The sequence below is a fragment of the Macaca mulatta genome, chromosome 19, assembly GCF_049350105.2.
Source record: "Macaca mulatta isolate MMU2019108-1 chromosome 19, T2T-MMU8v2.0, whole genome shotgun sequence".
NCBI classification, from domain to species: domain Eukaryota; kingdom Metazoa; phylum Chordata; class Mammalia; order Primates; family Cercopithecidae; genus Macaca; species Macaca mulatta.
The window spans coordinates 57,485,066-57,502,105 of NC_133424.1; the positions used below are offsets into that span (position 1 = coordinate 57,485,066).

At 55.6% G+C, this 17,040-nt stretch overlaps 1 protein-coding gene and 1 long non-coding RNA gene across 7 annotated transcripts in view; both read left to right on the top strand.

Moving 5' to 3' along the window:
* The window catches only part of CLPTM1 (CLPTM1 regulator of GABA type A receptor forward trafficking), a 40,303-nt gene extending 23,521 nt beyond the window's left edge, over positions 1-16,782 (top strand). For 4 of the 6 annotated variants that reach the window (XM_015124243.3, XM_077980338.1, XM_077980339.1 and 1 more), the window contains exons 6-14: positions 8,412-8,497; positions 9,655-9,775; positions 10,379-10,623; positions 11,280-11,373; positions 13,871-14,061; positions 14,325-14,420; positions 14,714-14,849; positions 15,680-15,847; positions 16,058-16,782. In XM_015124243.3, coding sequence (XP_014979729.1) covers positions 8,412-8,497; positions 9,655-9,775; positions 10,379-10,623; positions 11,280-11,373; positions 13,871-14,061; positions 14,325-14,420; positions 14,714-14,849; positions 15,680-15,847; positions 16,058-16,344 — 1,424 coding nt within the window. In that variant the 3' untranslated portion in view covers positions 16,345-16,782. Of the gene's footprint in view, positions 1-8,411; positions 8,498-9,654; positions 9,776-10,378; positions 10,624-11,279; positions 11,374-13,870; positions 14,062-14,324; positions 14,528-14,631; positions 14,850-15,679; positions 15,848-16,057 lie in introns of all 6 variants that reach the window. The other 2 variants (XR_013409885.1, XM_077980337.1) reach the window with 2 other exon arrangements.
* LOC144337177 (uncharacterized) lies at positions 255-4,658 on the top strand. The gene is made up of 3 exons (XR_013409909.1): positions 255-332; positions 1,661-2,613; positions 4,303-4,658. It is a non-coding gene; the product is annotated as an uncharacterized LOC144337177 (long non-coding RNA).
* Positions 16,783-17,040: the final 258 nt, after the last annotated feature.

Genomic DNA, 17,040 nt, shown 5'->3' on the forward strand with positions numbered 1-17,040 from the left:
CAGTAGGGGCCTGATAGAAATAGACACTCAAAAATAATTTGTGGGCTGGGTGCAGTGGTTCACGCCTGTAATCCTAGCACTTTGGGAGATGAGGTGGGCAGGATTGTTTGAGCCCAGGAGTTTGAGACCAGCCTGGGAAACATGGCGAAACCCTGTCTCTACCAAAAGATACAAAAATTAGCTGGGCCTGTGCCTGTAGTCCCAGGTGCTCAGGAGGCTGAGGTGGGAGGATCACTTGAGCCCAGGAGGTGGAGGTTGCAGTGAGCCAGGATCACACCACTGCACTCCAGCCTAGGTGACAGACTGAGAACCTCTCAAAAAGATAGATAGAGGCCGGGCACAGTGGCTCACTCCTGTAATCCCAGCACTTTGGGAGGCTGAGGCAGGCGGATCACCTGAGGTCAGGGATTCGAGACCAGCCTGACCAACATGGAGGAACCTGGTCTCTACTAAAAATACAAAATTAGCCAGGAGTGGTGGTGCATGCCTGTAATCCCAGCTACTCGGGAAACTGGGGCAGGAGAATCGCTTGAACCCGGGAGGTAGAGGTTGTGGTGAGCTGTGATTGCGCTATTGCATTCCAGCCTGGGCAACAAGAGCGAAACTCGGTCTCATAAACAAAAAAGAAGATAGCCGGGCGTGGTGGCTCATGCCTGTAATCCCAACACTTTGGGAGGCTGAGGTGGGTAGATCACGAGGTCAAGAGATAGAGACCATCCTGGCCAACATGGTGAAACCCCGTCTCTACTAAAAATACAAAAATTAGCTGGGCGTGGTAGCACGCGCCTGTAATCCCAGCTGCTTGGGAGGCTGAGGCAGGAGAATTGCTTGAATCCAGGAGGCAGAGATTGCAGTGAGCCGAGATCGCGCCATTGCACTCCAGCCTGGTGACAGAGCAAGACTCCGTCTCAAAAAAAAAAGATAGATAACATTCAAAGAACAGTGTGGGCAACATGGTGAGACTTCGTCACTACAAAAAATAATAGCCAGGTATGGTGGTGAGCACCTGTGGTTCCAGCTACATGGGAGGCTGAGGGGGAGGATTGATTGAGTGTGGGAGGTCGAGGATGCAATGAGCTGTGATTGCACTATGGCATTCCAGCCTGGGTGACAGAGCAAGTCCACGTCTCTGAAAAAACAATAGTAATAAAAAATAAGACTACCACTTCTACTCCCATGATAACTCATTAATCCATTAACCCACTAATCCATGAATGGGTTAATCAGTTCCTGAGGGGAGGGCCCTCATGACCCAGTCACCTCTTAAAAGCCCCATCTCTCAGTACTGGCACACTGGGGGTTAAATTTCAGTGGGAGTGGGGAGTACTAGAGTACGTCAGTAGTCCCAGCTACTTGGGAGACTGGAGTGAGAGAATCAGCATGACTTTTGGCCAGGACAAATATTCAAACCATAGCATTGTCCATCCTCTTGTTTTCGGGACAATAATTATTGTCATCTTTCTGCTTATCTGACCCTTTTTTTTTTTTTTTAAAGACAAGATCTCACTCTGTCACCCAGGCTGGAGTGCAATGGACTATCTCAGCTCACCACAGTTTACACCTCCCGAGTTCAAGTGATTCTCCCACCTTAGCCTCCCAAATAGCTGGGACTGCAGGCACACGCCACTACACCCGGCTAGTTTTTGTATTTTTAGTAGAGACGGAGTCTCACCGTGTTGGCCAGTCTGGCCTCAAACTCCTGACTTCAAGTGATCCGTCCACCTCGGCCTCCCAAAGTGCTGGGATTACAGGTGTGAGCCACCACACCCAGCCTTTCCTGGTTCTGCGTGACCTTTTTCCTTGAGTCCTCTGTCTCCTGATGGGCAGCCTTAGAAATCTCTCACTGTACCTGATTGAACAGATCTGGAGAATGGCTTCCTCAGCCCCCCATTCTCCTAACGGGAGTTCTGTGTACTCCACCTAGCTTTCATTTTATTGAGGACTATTCCAGACATTCCCTGTGGATTTGGTTAAGATCCATCTGGCTGGTTTTGGGTGGCGCAGCAACAGATGGAATTCTATTTGTATGAGTTAGGTCTTACCTACTTCTTTTAGTATAAAAATATCCTAAAAGATGATAATTTTTTTATCACCTATACTGGATGGAATGAAAAGTTGATGACTCTATGTGGGTCCCCAGAAATGACTTGGAAAGGTCTTCTGGAGTTAGTTGAGCGCCATTCTGAGTGAGTGTGTCTGCAGAAAATGCTGCGTTGGTGTGTCCCACCCGGCTGAGATGTAGTGAGATCTTTGGAGAACCGGGCAGAAGTGGCTTGAAGGGTGTGACCTACAGGGTTGGTCTCACAGATGTTTCCCTGCAGAGAGGGATACATCAGGGGTCTGGGTTAAAATGCCCCGTGCTTCAGAGGTCACTCTGAAGGTGACCCAGGTGGTTAACTCTTCATCGTATTCTTGTACCCCCATTTGACGATCACCTAATCATTCCGTTAACCTAAATCGATACCAGTATTTTCTGTGGTTTTGTCTTTAGTGAATGTGTGATCCATGTCACTGTGTGGTGAGGTTTATTCACAGTCAGTCTGATCTGTAAAATAGAATCTGCAGACAGTGAACCTGAAAAGCATACTAGGATCATGCAGGCCTCCCTCCCCAGCCTTGGAGCTGGGATCCTCAGAGCAGGGACACAGAAGGACTTGGAGTGAGCCACCCACCAACTCTAGGGTGAAGGAGAGTGTGAGTTCAGAAAAGCCCCCTTTGGGCTGGCTGTGGTGGCTCACACCTGGAAGCCCAGCACTTTGGGAGGCCAAGGCAGGCAGGTCTCTTAAGGTTAGGAGTTCAAGAACAGCCTGACCAACATGGTGAAACCCTGTCTCTACTAAAAATACAAAACTTAGTTGGGCATGGTAGCACATGCCTGTAATCCCAGCTACTCTGGAGGCTGAGGTGGGAGAATCGCTTGGACCCCGGAGGCAGAGATTGCAGTGAGCTGAGATTGCGCCACTGCACTCCAGCCTGGGTGACAGAGCAAGACTCCATCTCAAAATAAAAAAGAAAAGAAAAGCCCCTTTTCTTCCCAAAAGGCCAGTAATCAGTATTCTAGAGCAGCTCCATCTCATGGAGATAGGATGTGAGCCAGAGAAGGCATTAAAATATTTCCAATAGAAAAAGACTGAAGAGTAAAAAGGTAAAGACAGGCCAGGCACAGTGGCTCATGCCTGCAATCCCAGTACTTTGGGAGGCCAAAGTGAGAGGATCACTTGAGCCCAGGAGTTCAAGGCCAGCCCTGGCAACATAGGGAGACCTCATCTCTACAAAAAGAAATTTTATTTTTTATTTTTAAATTTTATTTATTTTATTATTTATTTTTATTTTTTTGGAGATGGAGTATCGCTCTGTTGCCCAGGCTGGAATGCAGTGGCGCGATCTTGGCTCATTGCAACCACTGCCTCCCGGGTTCACCCCATTCTCCTGCCTCAGCCTCCTGAGTAGCTGGGACTACGGGCGCCTGCCACCACGCCTGGCTAATTTTTTTGTATTTTTAGTAGAGACTGGGTTTCACCGTGTTAGCCAGGATGGTCTTGATCTCCTGACCTCATGATCTGCCCGCCTTGGCCTCCCAAAGTACTGGGATTACAGGCATGAGCCACCGCGCCCGGCCTATTTGACTTTTTTTTTTTTTTTTGAGACGGAGTCTCACTCTGTTGCCCAGGCTGGAGTGCACTGCAGATATGGCTGGTTCAAACCAAGAAGTGCTGTGATATAAAACACCCACTGGACCCCCTGTTTTATTTTTTATTTATTTTTTTGAGATGGAGTCTCGCTCTGTTGCCTAGGCTGGAGTGCAGTGGCGTGATCGCCACTCACTGCAATCTCCGCCTCCTGGGTTCACAACATTCTCTTGCCTCAGCCTCCCGTGTAGCTGGGACTACAGGTGCCTGCTACCACGCTCGGCTAATTTTTGTATTTTTAGTAGAGACAGGGTTTCGCAGTGTTAGCCAGGATGGTCTCGATCTCCTGACCTCGTGATCCACCCATCCCGGCCTCCCAAAGTGCTGAGATTACAGGCGTGAGCCACCGCGCCTGGCCTGATTTTCTTTTGAGACAGAGTTTCACCCTTGTTGCCCAGGCTGGAGTGCAATGGCACGATCTTGGCTCGCTGCAGCCTCCATCTCCCAGGTTCAAGCAATTCTGCCTCAGCCTCCCGAGTAGCTGGGGTTACAGGCATGTGCCACCACGCCCAGCTAATTTTGTATTTATAGTAGAGAGGGGGTTTCTCCATGTTGGTCAGGCTGGTCTTGAACTCCCAACCTGAGGTGACCCACCCGCTTTGGCCTCCCAAAGTGTTTGGATTACAGGCGTGAGCCAAAAAAATTTTTTTAAATTAGCCAGATATGGTGGTGTGCACCTGTAGTGTCCTCCAACTCAGGAGGCTTAGGTAGGAGGATCATTTGAGCCCAGGAGGTCAAGGCTGCAGGGAGCTGTGATCAGGCCACTGCACTTCAGCCTGAGCAACAAAGCAAGACCCTGTCTCAAAAGGAAACATAAATAAAATAATAAAAAGGTAAGGCCAGGGCCGTGTTGGCTCACACCTGTAATCCCAGCACTTTGGGAAGCCGAGGCTAGAGGATCGCTTGAGCCTAGGAGTTCGAGACCAGCCTGGGCAACATGGCAAAACCCCCCTAATAAAAATACAAAAATTAGCCAGGCATGGTGGGGGATGCCTGTAATCCCAGCTACTTGGGAGCCTGAGGTGGGAGGATCACCCAAGCCCAGGAGGTTGAGGCTGCAGTGATCATACCCCTACACTCTAGCCTGGGTAACAAAGGGAGACCCTGTCTCACAAATAAAAAGGTAAAGAGAAACCACGAGATTAATAGTAATAGTTTAATTGAGCTCAGTGTATTCTCATTTCAACATATAATCAGTATAAAAAGTGAGATATTTTACTTTTTTCCCCCCTTGCGCCAGTTTTCAGAATCTAGTGTGTGTGGCTGGGCACGGTGGCTCACGTCTGTAGTCCCAGCACTTTAGGAGGTTGAGGCAGGTGGATCCCTTGAGGCCAGGAGTTTGAGACCAGCCTGGCCAACATAATGAAACCCCAGAGATACTAAAAATACAAAAATTAGGCGGGCATGGTGGCTAACACTTGTAGTTCCATCTACTTGGGAGGCTGAGGCAGGAGAATCACTTGAACCCAGAAGGCAGAGGTTGCAGCGAGCTGAAATCGTGCCACTGCACTCCAGTCTGGGTGACAGAGCAAGACTATGTCTTTAAAAAAAAAAAAAAAAAAAAAAGGGGGGGTCTAGTGTGTGTTTTATATTACAGCACTTCTTGGTTTGGACCAGACATATTTGTAGTGCCCAGTAGCTGCATGTGGCCAGCAACCCCCATACTGGATGATGCAGCTCTAGAAGATTTCCCTCCAAGAAAGGGGGGCTTTTTCCTCCCCACGGGAGCCAGGTCCCTCTGGTCTGGATGCCTCTAAGCTGCAGTATGTGTTCTCTGCCTGAGCCAAAGCCTCTCTCCCCTGTGCCTCCCCCTCCACCAGCCAGCACTGCCCTCTGGGGCCCTCCCTTTTCTGGACAGTCTCTGTCAGGTGTGGACAGGATTGGGGCATGTCCCCTTGGAATTTTCTCCAAGTCAGCCCTTGAATGTTGGCTTCTCCCCCTGGACACAGGAGGAAGATCCCCAATGATTTATTTGTTTGTTTGTTTGTTTTTTTGAGACGGAGTCTCACTCTGTCGCCCAGGCTGGAATGCAGTGGCTGGATCTTAGCTCACTGCAAGCTCCGCTTCCCGGGTTCACACCATTCTCCTGCCTCAGCCTCCCGAGTAGCTGGGACTACAGGCGCCCGCCACCTCGCCCGGCTAGTTTTTTGTATTTTTCAGTAGAGACAGGGTTTCACCATGTTCCCCAGGATGGTCTTGATCTCCTGACCTCGTGATCCGCCCATTGCGGCCTCCCAAAGTGCTGGGATTACAGGCGTGAGCCACCGTGCCCGGCCACCCCAATGATTTAATAATCATAGAAATGATGAGGATTGGCCAGGGTGGTGGTTCAAGCCTGTAGTCCCAGCAATTTGGGAGGCCGAGGCAGGTGGATCACTTGAGGTTAGAATTTGAGACCAGCCTGGCCAACATGGTGAAACCCTGTCTCTAATAAAAATACAAAAATTGCTGGTCGTGGTGGTGGATGCCTGTAATCCCAGCTACTCGGGAGGCTGAGGCAGGAGAATTGCTTGAACTTCGGAGGTGGAGTTTACAGTGAACTGAAATCGCGCCACTGCTCTCCAGCCTGGGCAACAGAGTGAGACTCCATCTCAAAAAAAAAAAAAAAGGATGACGTTTGTGCTAATAAGCAGCAGGCCCTGGGCCAAGAAGAAGCGAGGCTTTTTTTCTTTAGGGAAGTGACGTCACTCACCAGTGTCCCTTAGATTGTAGGATTCAGAGGCAAGATTGCCTCCAAGCCCCCGCTTTTGGCCAGGTCTCCTTCCCCTTTCCCTGTCTTTCCCTGGCCCCAGGGGGCAGGATGGAGAGTTGAGGGAGGGCAGACTGAGTTATCCTTCCCAGCATAAGGAAGAGCTGAAAAGTCCCCGGGCGCGGTGGCTCACACCTGTCATCCCAGCACTTTGGGAGGCTGAGGTGGGCAGATCACGAGGCCAGGAGATTGAGACCAGCCTGGGCAACATGGTGACACCCTGTGTTTACTAAAAATACAAAATTAGCCGGGCATGGTGGCACACGCCTATAGTCCCAACTACCCAGGAGGCTGAGGTGGGAGAATAGCTGGAACCTGGGAGTCAGAGGTTGCAGTGAGCCGAGATCACACCACTGCACTACAGCTTGGATGACAGCAAGACTCTGTCTCAAAAAAAAAGAGAAAAAGAAATGCTTAGCTGCTTTTTGGGCTGGGCACGGTGACTCACACCTGTAATCCCAGCACTTTGGGAGGCCGAGGCGGGCGGATCATGAGGTCAGGAGATTGAGCCCATCCTGGCTAACACGCTGAAACCCTGTCTCTACTAAAAATACAAAAAATTAGCGGAGCGTGGTGGCAGGCGCCTGTAGTTCCAGCTTCTTGGGAGGCTGAGGCAGGAGAATCGCTTGAACCTGGAGGCGGAGCTTGCAGTGAGCCAAGATTGTGCCACTGCACTCCAGCCTGGGTGACAGAGCGAGACTCTGTCTCCAGAAAAAAACAGAAACATCCCCAGGCTAGGGCAGAGGTTGGGGGATGCAGCGTGGGCACGCACAAGCCCCTTCCTCCCCGGCAGCGTTTGGGACAACGTGGCAGGGAGCCTGTGGCCAACCTGGCCTCTTCGAGAGGAAGTGAGGCCAACTCCTGGCTGGGGATTCACAACCCCGAAGTGTTTCTCATCTTGGTTTCTCATGTTGGTGGCTTCAGGCCTTCTCTGAAGCTATCTGCTGCCTTTTTATAGTCATGTATTCAACTGGTCATCACTGAGCCTGTGCAGGCGCTCCATGTGTGTTCAAACAGGCCCTGCCCCTACCCGCATTTCCGCACGGGGTTTGCACACTGGTTGCAGGGATAGACAGCAGGCAGGTAAACCACCGGCTAAGTTTTGGATAGTGGTGAATGTCGCGAAGGAAACAAGCTGGCAGGAGAATGACTGCATAACCTCATTCAGTGGGGTGGCCAGGGAAGCCCTGTGGAAGAAGGATATACTGCCAGGCACTTGAACGCCACGGAGGAGCCAGGCCACGAAGATTGTGTCGGGGCATGCGTTCCTGGGACACAGGGCAGCACACCCGGAGGCCCCGGGTTGGCGTATTTGAGGAGAAGTGGAAGGTGTTGAGGGTTGAGAGGTCACCGGGGCTATGGTGAGTGTCTGGGGTTCCAAAGCTGCAGGATGCCATGATTAGTCACTTGATTTTATTTATTTAGTTGTTTTTTTCTTTTTTCTTTTCTTTTTTTTTTTGAGACGGAGTTTTGCTCTTGTTGCCGAGGCTGAAGTGCAACAGTGCGATCTCAGCTTACTGTAACCTCCACCTCCCTTGTTCAAGCGATTCTCCTGCCTCAGCCTCCCGAGTAGTTGGGATTACAGGCACCTGCCACCACACCTGGCTGATTTTTGTATTTTTATTAGAGACGGGGATTTCACCATGTTGGCCAGGCTGGTCGCAAACTCCTGACCTCAGGTGATCCGCCTTCCCCGGCCTCCCAAAGTGCCAGGATTACAGTGCCCTGCTGAGCTGGGGTTTCTGCCTGGGGCATTTGGTGATGGTAGTGTCCTCATGATCATGAGGAACTGTGATTGGTTGAGATTTGGGGAGGCAGTTCTGGCATTCCAGGTCACACTGATCTCAGCAGGTGAGTGCTAGGTGGATGCCAGGAGACTGTGAGCCGTTGCTGGTGGGCAGGGGTCCGGGCTCTGGAGGCTGCAGGTCCTGGCAGGTCTCATGTCCCCTCCTTTCCCCACCTCCCAACCACAGTGATCAACAAATACAAGCGCAGGCGATTTCAGAAAACCAAGAACCTGCTGACAGGAGAGACAGAAGCGGACCCAGAAATGATCAAGGTAAATGGGCAGGGTTGTCAGGGCCTATGGGGACCAAGCCAGGCCATTCACAGCTCATACCAGACCACTGGGGCTGTCATCTGTCACCACCACTGACCCACCATGCCGGCTCGGTCACGCCACCTCCCCTCCCTGAGCACTGGGCTCCTCCTCTGGGAAATGGGGTCAGGAGGCAGCTGCCTCTCAGGGAGTAGGGGGGATCCCAGGCAGGGTTACCCGGGCCTCTCGCCAGCCTGGGAGGGGGCTGCATCACAGTCCCATTCTCACATGAGGACACTTGTTGAATCTTACAGCCAGGAAGTGGCAGGCCAGGGACTCTCACCCACACAGTCAGGCCCCAGAGCCCAAGCTCAGCCCAGCATGAAGCAGGCACATGAGAATATGACTTTAGTAGGAACTGCAGGATTAATAGTTGCTGTCACTCCTGGTGGGCTGGGGAGCCAGGCAGTTAATCTGTGGTTAACCTGCAGTGGGCACCAAGAGACTTCCCCTCTCCGCGGGTGGTCCTGTGTGGGAGGGGTGGTCCCTCCTCATGGAGGTGAGGCCACCGTGCAAGAGTGTGTGGAGCCTGCTGTCATGAGGCTGGGCTTCGCAGCCTGGCCTAGGATGCCAGCCCTGCCCCTACCTCTGCAGGCCTCGGTTTTCTGCATGTGGGGTGGAAGGATCCTGTTGGTGGCCTGAAGGGTCCTGGGTAGCGTAATCTCTAAGCCGAGGGAGGAGAGCCCTCTGCCAGCACTTGCTGTGGTGGCTGATACTCTGCTGCCAAGGTTGTCAGGGGAGGTGGCTCATGCCTGTAATCCCAGCGCTTTGGAAGGCTGAAGCAGAAGGATCACTTGAGCCCGGGAGTTCAAGATCAGCCCAGGCAGCATAGTGAGACCCCATCTCTCCCAAAAAAGAGAGAGAAAAGAAAGAAAAAAGAAGCTGTCCATGGTGGCTCACGCCTCTAATCTCAGCACTTTGGGAGGCTGAGGTGGGAGGATCGTGCTTGAGCCCAGGAATTCAAGACCAGCTTGGGCAGCATGGCAAGACCCCATCTCAAAAACTAGAAAGCAAAGATTAAGATTTTCATGGGAACCCTTGGGAGGAAGTGTGCAGAGGCTGATGGTCCCTGGGCACCTCCACCTGCCTCTGAGGACTTTCCCCACATGTTGCCTCAGAGGGCTGAGGACTATGGGCCCGTGGAGGTGATCTCCCATTGGCACCCCAACATCACCATCAACATCGTGGACGACCACACGCCGTGGGTGAAGGGCAGTGTGCCCCCTCCCCTGGATCAATGTAAGCTCCCCAGCCCTGCCAGCTGCTTGCAGAGGCCTCTGGGAGGGTGCTCGGGGCCCATCTCTTTGTCTTCTCCTGGCCCCATCCACCTGAGAGAGCTTTCTAGGGCTCCACTCTCCCAAGCTCCCCACCCTGTCCTATCCCCTTCCCATGTCCTCTCCCTCTCCCACACCCCCACCCCTGGGGTCACCAGGACTGACTCCCATATGCCAGCATCGGTCCACAGTCAAGTCCCATCGAGCCCACAAACTGTTTTCAAAAAATGTCTATCACTTGCCAACTTTTGAAATTGAGGCAGTATCACTTAAAAGCCATATTTTCTGGCTTTTATAAAACTGGGTTACATGGTCACCCATGGGGCAGCCGTGGGCTGGAGCTGAGCCACAGCTGCCCCCTTAAGCCGGGACCTGCCTGCTCTTTGCATCTGGTTCCCTCTGCTGAGGTCAAGGGGCCCTTTAGCTCCTCATGGCGTGGCCTAGAAATGTCCCCTGTCCTCCAGTCTCTGTAGAGGGGCCCTGTTGGGTCCCTGCAGACATCTGAAGCCTGTGGGTACCCTGGCCTCCTGTCTGGGCCAAACGGTGTCCCCTGCCCCATGTGCTGCAGATGTGAAGTTCGACGCCGTGAGCGGTGACTACTACCCCATTATCTACTTCAATGACTACTGGAACCTGCAGAAGGACTACTACCCCATCAACGAGAGCCTGGCCAGCCTGCCGCTCCGTGTCTCCTTCTGCCCGCTCTCGCTTTGGCGCTGGCAGCTCTATGCCGCCCAGAGCACCAAGTCGCCCTGGAACTTCCTGGGCGACGAGTTGTACGAGCAGTCAGATGAGGAGCAGGACTCGGTGAAGGTGAGTGCGGCCGGGGCGGGCGGGACTTCCCAGTGCCTTCCTGGGCGCAGGAGGCCAAGAGGAAGTGCGCCAGGCCTGGGCTGTGGGACCTCCCGCCTGGTGCTCCTCTGCCCACAGTTTCACAACCTCCCAGGTCCCTTCTCCGCAGTGAAAGGAAGTGGGCACCCAGCCCTCCAGGCCTAGATGACTGGGGGTCCTCTCCCCAGGCTGTTCTGTTGGCTTGGCCGGGCCCTTTTGGTCCAGACCTGTCCCTTACTCCTTCTGTCCCAGACTTTGTCTCCCTGGCCCTGGACTCCGACTCCGTGTCTCTACCATCTCACTGGGTCCTGAAATGTCAGCCCGTTTCTGTGGTGTGAGGCTCGGCTTTGCCTCCTGGGCTGTCGTCACTGTTGGGTCTCTGCTCTTGGCTCCCAGTGTCCCTTCACGCACTCCCTCGGCCTCTGCCTCTTCCCCTAGTGCCATCTCCCCGTCTTTTCTGTCTCCGTGAGTCACCTTCCTCTCTGTCCCCATCTGCCCATCTCTGACCCAGTCTCCTCCCGGCTGGCCCACCCTCACCCTGCCTCTACAGGTGGCCCCAGGGACAGGTCTTAGGGGACAAAAGCTAGTGAAGTTGCTCCTGGGCGGGGGCGGGCTGTGCTCACAAGTGTCCCCTGCAGGTGGCCCTGCTGGAGACCAACCCCTACCTGCTGGCGCTCACCATCATCGTGTCTATCGTCCACAGTGTCTTCGAGTTCCTGGCCTTCAAGAATGGTAGGAACGGGACCCCAGGGCTAATGAGAGGCTGTGCAGGGCTGGGGACAGGGCCTGCCCCCTTCGTCCTCCCCTCCGTCCCCACGTATCCTCCCCCTGCCTGGGGTCTCTCAGCCCCACTCTCCAGAGGCCTGGTGAGCTGGGGAGGGGCAGTGGCCCCAAAACTCCCAACCCAGAAATTCCCACCCACCAGGTGTGGAGCTAAGGGAGGGGCTGGCCCGCTACTGGGGCAGAGGCCAGGCCAGTACTGCCAGGAAGCAGGGCTGGGGAACTCCAGAGCCAAGAGCAGGGAAGCCCCGGAGCTGCTCCCGCCACCCTGCCCGGCAGGCTGCCTGTTGTGGGAGGCCGCTTAGGACTGAGTGGATGGGGCCTGCCCGAATGGGAAGGAGGAGCACTGTCCCCCAAAGGTCCCTAGGTTCTAAGGCTGACCATGCTGATGGCCAGCGTTTGAGGAGAAGCAGCCACATGCCAGGCACTGTCCTGGGTACCCTCCCCAGGTAACTCCTTGAGCTGTACGGGAACCAGAGGCTCAGGGATGTCACTTGCCCAGTCACACAGTTCCTAAGGGGTAGATAGTGCTAGCCCCAACTCTCATCTTCTAGGCCCTGCAGGCCACTTCTTCCTTGCCCAGAGTACCCCAGTCTAAAGGAGGCAGCCTGCTGCCCTATAGCTGCCGGAGGCAGCAGGAGGAATGACTAGTAGTATTCCTGGTATTAAGACGCTATTGCCAGCCTGGCGGTGGCTCTCGCCTGTAATCCCAGCACTTTGGGAGGCCAAGGTGGGAGGATCACCTGAGCCCAGGAGTTTGAGACTAGCCTGGGCAACAAAGTGAGATTCATTTCTACACAATTTTTTTTTTTTTTTTTGAAGTGGAGTCTTGCTCTGCCACCCAGGCTAGAGTGCAGTGGCACGATCTCAGCTCACTGCCAGCTCCACCTCCTGGGTTCACGCCATTCTCCTGCCTCAGCCTCCCGAGTAGCTGGGACTACAGGCGCCCGCCACCACACCCAGCTAATTTTTTGTGTTTTTAGTAGACAAGGTTTCACCGTGTTAGCCAGGATGGTCTCGATCTCCTGACCTCGTGATCTGCCAGCCTCGGCCTCCCAAAGTGCTGGGATTAAAGGCGTGAGCCACCGCACCCGGCCTTTACACAAATTTTGTTTAGAATTAGCTGGGCATGGCAGTACGTGCCTGTGGTCTCAGCTACTCGGGAGGCTTGGGCCTGAAAGATCAAGGCTGCCGTGAGCCATGATCACACCGCTGAACTCCAGCCTAGGTAACAGTGAGACCCTGTTCCAAAAAAAGGGACGCTCTTGCCATTATTGAGAGCTACCATCTGGAAGAATGCAGTGTCATACGGGCACAGGAGCTGGTGCCGACCCCAGCTGGCCGTCTGCCAGCTGTCGCTAGGAGACAGGACCCTTTTGCCCGGGAGCTGGCTTGGCTAGGGTCCAGTGAGAAATGAGGCACAAGAAGGCTGTGTCCTCACCCAGTGTCATGCAGCAGGGGTGCGGGCCTCAGTTGGCACCAGTGCTGTGTGGCCTCCCTGGTCTAAGGAGGGGCTTGGGCCCGCCTGGGCCCCCCCCGCCCCCCCCATCCCCCCCACCAGAACCTTGTCTCCAGACCCATTCTTCTCAGTTGGGGTGAGGGTCAGTCTGATGGGCAGGGGTGGGTGGGATGAGCCTGTGGAGTATGGCAGAGCTCTGAGATGGGGTGGGGTGCAGAGCTCCCACAGCCCTCACTCCCTGAGTGCAGAGCTGGCCCTGACCCTGCATGACTGCAGACCTGGCTCCACCACTCTGCTACAGATGTGGTGGCTCAGCCTCCTGTGGCTGCGGTTAGACGCTCAATCGGGCAGGGTCAGAGAGGGGTGTCCATGGTGAGACCGGGGCTCTGAGTTAGGAGTACACTGACATGGATCCTTGGCAGCATCCAGGCAGAGCACTGGAAGGAGCTCCAGACTGGAGCCCAGGGCCCTTGTCTTGTTTCCTGAGGATGTCTGTGAGCCAGTTCCTTCATGGTGTCAGGGCGGGGGCCTGGAGGAGGTGGTCTTGAAGTGCATGCCACAGATCTTCCTTCCCGGGGGGGTGGGCAGGCACTATGGTGCTGCCCAGACCCCGCGTCCCTCCAGATTCTGCCGCGCCAGGCTGTTCAGCCTCAGGGAAGCAGCTTCCTGACCAGCCTTTAGTACCTGGCACATGGTGAGCCCCGTCCATGGCACCAGTCACTGTCACCATCAGTCAAGGGACTGCACCCTGGGGTGCTGGATGCTGACATCCTATGGGAGGGCTCCAGGGGTGCTGCCTGTCTGGTGCTCTGGGGGCCACCTGATGAATGAGAGAGCCTTCCTGGGAGAGAGGGCTCTCATTCGGCACCTCTCCTGAGGACCCAGCGCCACCCCAGGGTGTGAGGATGTAGGCCAAGGCGGCCTGAGGGAGCTGCAGGAGGGTCTTAGTACCTCCTCAGCCTCCTGGTTCCCCCTACCCCCTGCGCACAGATATCCAGTTCTGGAACAGCCGGCAGTCCCTGGAGGGCCTGTCTGTGCGCTCCGTCTTCTTCGGCGTTTTTCAGTCATTCGTGGTCCTTCTCTACATCCTGGACAATGAGACCAACTTCGTGGTCCAGGTCAGCGTCTTCATTGGGGTCCTCATCGACCTCTGGAAGATCACCAAGGTCATGGATGTCCGGGTAAGGCCGGGGCGCCATGCTGTCTCGGGAGCTGCAAGGGCTGTGAGGGGTAGTGTGGCCCAGCTGGACCCTGGAGCTGGCCCCCGGGGGATTCCCAGCAAGTGCCTTGCTCCCAGGACCAAGGGGATTTTCTCACCAGGGGATTTTTCGGGTCACACATGGGGCAGGGGAACTGGGAACGGTGGGGAAGGGCAGGGGCTGGTTCTGGCTTGTGGGGCAAGAGCCAGCATGGCAACTGACCATGGCGCCCACCTCATCCACAGCTGGACCGGGAGCACAGGGTGGCAGGAATCTTCCCCCGCCTATCCTTCAAGGACAAGTCCACGTATATCGAGTCCTCGACCAAAGTGTATGACGATGTGAGTGTCCCACACACTGGGCCCCTGGGGGTGGTCTCCAAGCACCCACGTACCCCTGAGGGACCCGGGGCCGACCATCTGCTTGCTGGACCCACGCTTTATGGCCTGTATCACATCCTCTGTGTCCCCCACCTGTCATAACTGTTTCCTGGTCGAGTCCAGAGTCCCCAGGGCTACCTGGAAATTCCCCCTGCCCGTCCTGCCAGACCAGGTGTGGTGGCTGAGGGTGGGGAGCAGGGCTGCCAGGCAGGGCCGAGGAGCTGGCTCACAGCCCCACCCTGTTGGCCTCACAGATGGCGTTCCGATACCTGTCCTGGATCCTCTTCCCACTCCTGGGCTGCTATGCCGTCTACAGTCTTCTATACCTGGAGCACAAGGGCTGGTACTCCTGGGTGCTCAGCATGCTCTACGGCTTCCTGCTGACCTTCGGTGAGCGGCCCAGCTGCCCCCGGAGAGAGCAGGCCCCATGCTAGGCAGGGCTCACAGCCCAGCGTGGGAGACAGACCCATCCCCAGGCAGGGACAACCCAGGGTGGGCAGATCCGGGATGTAGGGAGGCCCAAGGGCACACATGGCTCCATCTGGGGTCAGAGAGGGCTTTGGGGAGGACATGAACAGTGCACTTCAGTCCCCATTTTCAGGGGGCCTTTATGTCTTGGGAAAAAGTAAACAAGTAGGGCCAGGTGCGGTGGCTCACGCCTGTTATCCCAATGCTTTGGGAGGCTGAGGCAGGAGGATCACTTGAGCCCAGGAATTAGTGACCAGTCTGGGCAATGTGGCAAGATCCAATCTTTACAAAAAACACAAAAATTATTGGGGAGTGGTAGTGCATGCGTGTAGTCCCAGCTACCTGGGAGGCTGAGGTGGGAGGATCCCTTGAGTCCAGGAGGTTGAAGCTGCAGTGAGCCATGATTATGCCATTGCACTCCTGCCTGGGTGACAGAGTGAGACCCTGTCTCAAAAAACAAAAGACCGGGTGAATCACAGCCAGTAACGAGTACTGTGAAGGGCAGAGTGGTGGGGGGATGCACATTAATAGGAGTCGGGGGGCCCCTCTGAGGACAGGACATTTAAACCCAGGCCTCAGATATCCAGGGAGGGAGCTGTGTGGATGTGACAGAAGGCCCCACCAGTGCAGAGGCCGCTGGTAGAGTGTGCCCAGGTGTAGGAAGTGGTGAGGGGGCTGGTATGGCCGGTGCAGAGCGTGCAGGGGAGAGGTGGGAGAGGCCATTCCTCCGCTCATGGGTGCCCTCACTGCAGGCTTCATCACCATGACGCCCCAGCTCTTCATCAACTACAAGCTCAAGTCCGTGGCCCATCTGCCCTGGCGCATGCTCACCTACAAGGCCCTCAACACATTCATCGATGACCTGTTCGCCTTTGTCATCAAGATGCCCGTTATGTACCGGATCGGCTGCCTGCGGGACGGTGAGGCCTGGCGGGCAGGTCGGGGCTCCCACCGGAACAGGGCCCCAAGGCAGTCTTCAGGGCCCAGGTCTGAGGGGGTGCCAAGGCCCCAGATGGGGTGTTCAGTCTGAGGGGGCTCAGCCCCACCATTGCATCACGCCCTCTCCACCCAGGGCCACCCGGCTGTGGACGGGCCAGCCCGACCTCACACTGCCTCCCACCCCTCTCCAGATGTGGTTTTCTTCATCTACCTCTACCAACGGTGGATCTACCGCGTCGACCCCACCAGGGTCAACGAGTTTGGCATGAGTGGAGAAGACCCCACAGCTGCCGCCCCCGTGGCCGAGGTTCCCACAGCAGCAGGGGCCCTCACGCCCACACCTGCACCCACCACGACCACCGCCACCAGGGAGGAGGCCTCCACGTCCCTGCCCACCAAGCCCACCCAGGGGGCCAGCTCTGCCACCGAGCCCCAGGAAGCCCCTCCAAAGCCAGCAGAGGACAAGAAAAAGGATTAGTCGGGACTGGTCCTTGCCTGCTCCGGCTCCTGGCGACTACTGCCCCTGCGCCCCGGCCCCTCCCCTCCCTGTCGCCCTTTCCCTGGACAGATCAGGCCGGGGTGGCGGGAGGCCCGCCCCAGGCCAGGGCCCAGCGTGTGACATAGGGGCCAGGGCAGGCCAGGGTTTGTGTGTGGAGGCGCTGTCTGTCCCTCTGTCCCTCTGTGTTTCCAGCCATCTCGCCCTACCAGCCCAGCACCACTGGGAATCATGGTGAAGCCGACGCGGCGTTGCCGAGGGGGTGGGTTGGGCGGGGGCGGGGCCGGGCCCCCCTACGGGATGCCCACGGCCATTCATCATCTTGTCCCTCGTCCCCCTACCACACTCCCCCTCCTAGACCGCCGCCCTTTAACACAGTCTGGATTTAATAAATTCATATGGGTGTTTAACTTAAACTCAGCACTGCCCTCCTCCTCGTGCCTTCCTTCCTCTGGCGCCTTGGAGAGCAGCTTCAGGCGGGGATGAGGTGGCTCTCCTGGGTCCGGGAGGGTGACCTGCAGGGTACAGGACGTGTAAAGGTGGGGATTGTGACCTTATGTCAAGAGCCATACCTGGCCGGGCACGGTGGCTCTCACCTGTAATCTCAACACTTTGGGAGGCCAAGGTGGATGGATCACTTGAGGTCAGGAGTTTGGGACCAGCCTGGCCAACACTATA